The following is a 6,543-nucleotide window of genomic DNA, read 5'->3' on the forward strand; positions in this document are numbered from 1 at the left end:
AGTCGGCAACAATTTGACAAGCAAATTGCTATAATTTCTGGACATTGGGATGCAGTTGGCTTACATGCCGAAGCTGGCGGAGTTGGGGAAGAGAATCTTGTGTGGACATGGAGCCATGTCTGCGCTTTTTTCGCGCGTTTATCTGCGCAAATTTATGTAAGCGATAAAGCTGCAAAGACTACCGGACTGGACCCCTTCGTCTTTGGGATCTGGGATCGGGAATCTGGTATCTGGAAACTGGGAGGAGAATCCCAAACTTGGCCCAAGGCTAGCATCTAATTGCAGGCTATTCGGGTGGATCGCAGTCGTCCGTTAAATTGCCATAATTTCGTTGGCTTTACGAGCTGCCACAGAATCCCCACCTTCTGACTTTATTCTTTTATTTTTTTCCCAGCGACCACACATATCAGAATAATCAGAATAGTCGAATTTCGGTGATCATTTGTTGGGTTATTAAACTGCAATTAAATGACGTGACGTGTGGTCCGGCAAAAGTTACCAAAGACATAACCAAAGGGCTACAAAAATGGCAATCATCATTAAAAATGCAAAGAAGCATAAAATTGGCAAGACAGCCAGCGAGAATACAAATGATTTCCTCGCCGGCTATAATTCTGCCAGGGGCATCATCAAAAGGCAGCGATAAGGAAATGTTTTCCATTTCTTCTGCTGCTCGCCGGGTCGTAAAATTTCGTTGCCATAAAAATTAAAAGAAAATCACAATTTTTGTTTTGTTTTTTTCGGTTCTTCCCTCATTTTTTTAAGTAAACTTTAGCTTTTAAAATAAAAGTACGCTACAAGGACAGCGTCGGAACTTTATGGCGAATTTCGGACTAATTGTTGCTCATACAATTGGGAATTTGTGGTAGGGGCGGGGATTTGATGGCACTTAGAAAGCCGTTAATCCTAATTTTATGCACCTAGTCTGCTGGCCCGGCCGAGCCAATTTAATGGCTCACTTCCCCCGGCTCATAATAATGTTGGATTCCTTGCAGATTCATAAATTCAAGTTAGCCGGGAAAAAGAACGAAAAATAAAGTCGGGGTGGAGGAGGCGTTACACTAAACACAACTCCCTTTAGTAGTCTCCCATCTAACCTGACCGACTAGCCAACAAATGGTCATGAATTTTTTATTTTGGGACTAAAACAGGGTAATGGAAGGGTTTCAGGGGGATTTGGGACTTAAATAATCAAGAACTAATAGATTATTTTACAACAGTAACATTCAAAAAAAGCTTCCTTTCCAACACTGAAATTGATGACGATAGAAACAGAGATGATTATTCGATTGTGAGCTTGATTGGAAAAAAACACTTAGCAACACTGCAAAACGCATGTTAGTTCTCGTGAAAAATACTTACAAATTCTATAATCTCTTAAATTTGAGCTGTTTAAAATGTCGTTGTTCTCGAATCATACCTTGAGTCTTACCTCTGTGAGTTTCTTTGCGATTAGTTAACCCAATAATTATTAAAACGCCTTTTTTAGCTGACCATCAGGGAGTGCTTAGGCTGCGATAATGTCACCGTGACTTTCTCCAAGTCCGACAACGTGCACGTCCTCATCTACAACGCGTTTTATGCTCCGCCAAAGGACCAGCCAGCTGTGACTCCGGTGGCCCAGGCCATTCTCCTGTTGACCTCTCACATCTATGCCGACGCACACTTGGAGAATGCGCCTTTCCTTAAAACTGGAAATGGCTGGATCGTCTTGTGCTTCGAGATGATCCCCGAGGGGAGTGCAAATGGTGGCGAGGCTGCCGCTGAGGAGGACGAGGAAAGCGATCTGGAAATGGATCCATGCACCTCGCAGCAGGCACTGGAGCGAATGAGACAGCGGGAAGAACGGAAAGAGCGCCGACAGAGGGAGGCTGCCAGAAAGGCGCATCAATCGAACAGTATCCAGATTTACGCAAAGAGGCGCTTTGATGAGCTAGCCTACTTGGACAAGGTTTTTGTGGAGATCGATGAGGGCGAGCTGGAGATGATGACAGTCAAAGACTTTATAGACCAGTTCTTTGTGAATCCCAACCACTCGCAAACTTTTCTAGGGAAAGCCCACGAGAAGTACGGTGGCAACTGGCTAAATGTCATACGCAGCGATCGGAACGACACCAGTCACTTCACGTAAGTTTATCTGACCCTTTCTGTGAATTACCATCAGCACCTGACTCCACCTTCGTCTCCCAGTGACTCGGACAGCCCCTTTTTAAACTTTGTTAAGCTCTTTGATCGCTCCGCTGTGAAGCCTCACGACCTGACCTGCCAAGTGGGTAAACTCTACCTCGAGGTCAACGAGAAAGTGTGGGTCCAGGAGCGCAGATTCGTGCTCAACCTTTTCAACCAGGTCCGCCGCATCTTTGAGTTTATAACGAACAGCCAGCACACCGTTTGGTTTGTGTTGCCTGACCGCCAAATGAAGGATACAAGGATGCCGATGGTAAGGAGGCTTTGCCCCTAGAACACTATAATATCCACTATATATCTATCTAATTAATAATATCCACTACTCCCAATTAGACTTTGGATGATCTGGACTTTTCAGAGGTGCGCTACTCCATCCGGGCCACGTCAGACAACACGGATGTTTCCTGCACCGACTCAAATCATAGTCTTAAGGATATCTTGATGGTGTCGTTCCAATTGGCGTTCGCCTCCAATGTGCGCCAGTCTGTGGTGGTACTAAGTCATATGGAAATTGTGGGTATTCTTGAGTGGTGTGTTTTTCACAAAGATGTAAGCTTTTCTTTCTCCATAGCTGTCTGAGTACATGACCATGCAGTACATCTCGGCCCAGTACATGAACGATCTCTTCATGGAGCCCAATGAACCTGTAAGTTTTCTATTCGAATCAGCTTATCCTCCTCGGGTATTGATTATTCCTCCTGTCTTCCGATTCAAGCAATGGATATGCCACAGCTACTTGCAGCGCATTGTAAACATGGCCCAGTTTCTAAATGCCATAGTCCTGATCGAGTTTCCCAGCGCATTTACCCTTCTCAGCGGAGGTCGCCAGCTCCTCAAGTGCTACCAGCGGCAGGTTGCTGAGGAGTGTGTCTGGGACCTGTTCGAAGACATCTCCAAGGAGGACAACTTCTCCGTAAACAACATGAAAAAGCACGTCGACTTACAGAACCATACCGAGTAGCTCTAAAGTCAATATGTAAGTTGGATTTCTCCGCAGAAAGCTTGCATTAATCAGCTCTTCGCGTGCTTTTCCAGCTCAGACCTCCCTCACCCTATCCCTACATCCCTCCACACGCAAATAGGTCCATTCTTATTTTCTAATTTTGCCAAATGCACTCCGGCAGAAACCCATTCCTTAGCCGTATTTCAATTAGGGTTTTGCCGGCTGTCAGTTTGAATGCTAGTTGAGTTGGGTGCTGTCCCTGGTGCCCTTCCTTCCCCATACCCGGTTGCAACTGAAACAACAATGGCTGTCAGACAGAAGAGGCACGCGTCATTTGCCGGCGAAAATGCATTTTGCGCAAAACCGAGAGCATTTTTAGCGAAAATCAACCGACAACGACCCAGTTGGGGGGGCCGTGTGCCCGCAAGATGCATCCTGATGGAATGCCGACTGACTGGCTAGCTGACGGACTTGAATGATTGGCGGCGGTTACTGAGGCCATTCTCCGGGCGCAGCTGAGCGCAATTCATCCGAACCCGAGGTCATAGATATATGTTTGAATTTTCCATTTAATTTTTCACAGTTAGTTATCCATGGAGTCATTTAATTTCTGAAAATTTAACGTGTAATTAATATTATTATTTTGATTTTGCAAAAATTATATAATTATATAAAAAAAGACTTACCAGTTTGTCATTATTTGGAGGCTGTTGATTGAGAAATTAGTTGCTGGTCGGCTGATAATGGAATTTGCAATTTATTAGCGAAACTATGCCGCAGGGTCAGAGTGGCAAGGCAGCTGTTCGTCTACGCAGGTCATAAATAATGAAAAAATGCAACGAAAAATGCATTAGACAGGTTTCGCTCCGCGATGCGTGCCACATTTCGCACCTCGAGGAGATCGCATGCCAGCACTCAGCAAAATGACAGGTGCCCCCTTCCGCTGATAAGCCGCCCCATCCCGTGGCAAGCCCCATCCCACACTCCGCTTTAATTGCACAAGCAAATAAACGTTGTATTTTCCAGCGTGAATATATTTCCTTGAGTTTCGCAATTTTGCTGCCGCGCTTTTGGGTTTTTCTGCTCCGGCAATCGGAAAGTGCTCACAAATGGCATAATGGCAGCGGAGGAGGTAGAAGAGGCCGGGCCGAGTTCATGAACACCAAATTAGTTTCGACTGAATATTATTTGATGGTTTTTGCCAGCAGACAGCTACAGATATTAGAGCTGAGGAACTGAAATGCAAATTAAGATTTCCATGAATGCCATTACCATTACCAGCTCCTTTTTGAGAGAATTTCATTTAAAATCATTTACTGTTTAATATCACAATTCAAAATGTAGTTTATACCTTCCAGAAATATTCATAATTTAAGAATGTAAACCCTTAAAAAAAAAGGGCCAACCAGTTTTTAATAATTATAAATTAATAAGCAGCCCTCTTGGCCTTCTTGGGCAGTTTTTCGGCGGACATCTGTGATTATAAAGGACCCTGGCGGAAGCTGCTCTCCTTTCACCTCTGCTTTCTATTCTCGTCCAGCCTTTTGGGCCGGACTTGTGACCCGGACTTGAGCCCTCTGACCATTTTTTTTCACAACCCACCACTGGCAGCTGCTAAAAGCTCCAACGAGTATTAAAAACTCGTTTCGACTAAATATTTAAACAGTTTATTATGCTGGAACCTCGATGCCGTAACATGCCACACATGTGGGCGTGACACAGCCCCCACAGTCCGCCCTTCACACCACCGCCCCCTCCTGTGTAAAATGGCGCGTGCAATGCGCCAAAAGGAAATTTAAATTTGAATTAATTATGATGCCACGCCTGGATGCAGCTCCCATGTCCCCGCCTCGCCACGTCCTAGTTCCCTTTCCAGAGTCCCGGGTCCTGCCACATATTGCAATTTGCAGTGTTCTTGGTGTTGTTGTCGCCATTGTGGTTCTGGTTGGTCCACGGGTGTCGAGGGGGGCGCATGTTGCATTTACCAAATAACAAATAATAGCACTTACCGCCCCTCGAGGCGGGGCGTGTGGCATGCGGCGTGCGGCGTGTGAGTGCGGGGAGATGTTATTTAATTTTTTGTTTCAACAAAATGCAAACAACATAAGCACCCTGACGCGGGGCTTAAAAGTTTAAACCGGCAAGTGAAATGTTTTGGAAAATTTGGCCAGCAAACAAGAGCTTATGCACACCTCCGGGATAGACTGAAAGGACATTTCAAGGAGCCACCCAAACTGTCATTACCGGGCCACTCTCCAAGGCCAGCCAAAGAGCAACAATCGATTCAAAAACACACTCGCATGTCCCAACAAAAAAAAGGATTAATCGAGCTGGCTTTGAATTCAATTCGAGGAACTCAAAGAGGAGGAATTAAAGTACGGGCCAGCGTTTGGTTTTTGCATTTGGGTTTAATTGCAAAGTAATCCAAAGCGACCAGTGGACCAGTTACAGGGACTCGGCGCCCGTGTCAGTGCCAATGATCCAGCCGTGGACAGGCCGTTGACGCTGCTAACCCAATTAAACTGTCACAACCTTCGGTTCGCCGCCCACTCATGCCCACTCCCCCCCTGTTTTAACTGCATTTGGCCCGGTTTTGGCGCCTTCCGTTGCCGACTGGTTGAGTAGCAACTGTGGGGATCTGCTGCGAACTGGCACTTTGCCCAAATAAACCGCAGGAGCAAAAGCCACGCAAACGCTTCCAGAGCCGGTCCTCTGGTCCTTTTGGTCCTCCGCTTCGCCGGGCTTCAATAGCAATTTGGTGGAATTCCTTTTTAATTTCAACCGCACTTCCATTTCGCCGCAGTTGACGCCTTCGGATAAAGTCAGCCCTAAAGGATGCGATGGAATGTAAGTTGACTAACCTGAACGAGTTCTTCGAGTTTCCCAACTTAAATTCTGTTCTCTTTGCAGATGCCTCGGCTTGAATTTCAATGTTTTGTTTTAGTTAAGATGCCTTCAACGCGCAACAAAATCCCGGCACCGATTTATACTCCCGATTCCCGCGGCAGGACAATTTTCGGCGCCATAAAACGGCGCAAATTTCATTAGCATCTGGCTAGACATCCTCTGGCGAACAAAGGGCGAAAAAAGATAACGAAGCCATGAAATACAACAATTTCTTTCACTCTGTCTGGGCCAAATCAAATTTGAAGCGAATGTGCCCAGGGTGCCGGTGCGGGAAGGAGCAACTTCTGGCTGGAAGATCCTCTTCAACGGGGAGCTCTTCTAATTGTCTTGACGGAGACAGGGTCCTCCTCCCTTGTATTTGTAATGTTCAAATATGCGAATATTGTTTTTCCTGCGTATATATTTTATATTATATTGTACATTCTCCGGAATATTTCTCAACTTTCTTCGTCGACGCTGTTGACTCTGCCGACAGTCTGTGTTGGCTTTTGTCAGCGGCCTTGAGC

General features: G+C 45.8%; 1 protein-coding gene across 2 annotated transcripts; it reads left to right on the forward strand.

The window, feature by feature from the left end:
- The first annotated feature begins 1,299 nt into the window (after nt 1-1,299).
- On the forward strand, nt 1,300-3,774 carry ord (orientation disruptor). 2 transcript variants are annotated; one of them, XM_017241027.3, is made up of 7 exons: nt 1,300-1,436; nt 1,490-2,127; nt 2,191-2,440; nt 2,521-2,700; nt 2,759-2,833; nt 2,903-3,163; nt 3,228-3,774. In XM_017241027.3, the coding sequence occupies exons 1-6, from the start codon at nt 1,398-1,400 to the stop codon at nt 3,146-3,148; spliced, it is 1,428 nt and encodes a 475-aa protein (XP_017096516.2). In that variant the 5' UTR covers nt 1,300-1,397; the 3' UTR covers nt 3,149-3,163; nt 3,228-3,774. The 2 variants fall into 2 exon arrangements, with proteins under 2 accessions (XP_017096516.2, XP_017096515.2); XM_017241026.3 differs by having other exon boundaries at nt 3,223-3,773.
- Nucleotides 3,775-6,543: the final 2,769 nt, after the last annotated feature.

Source organism: Drosophila bipectinata, chromosome 2R (assembly GCF_030179905.1).
Source record: "Drosophila bipectinata strain 14024-0381.07 chromosome 2R, DbipHiC1v2, whole genome shotgun sequence".
Lineage (NCBI taxonomy): Eukaryota > Metazoa > Arthropoda > Insecta > Diptera > Drosophilidae > Drosophila > Drosophila bipectinata.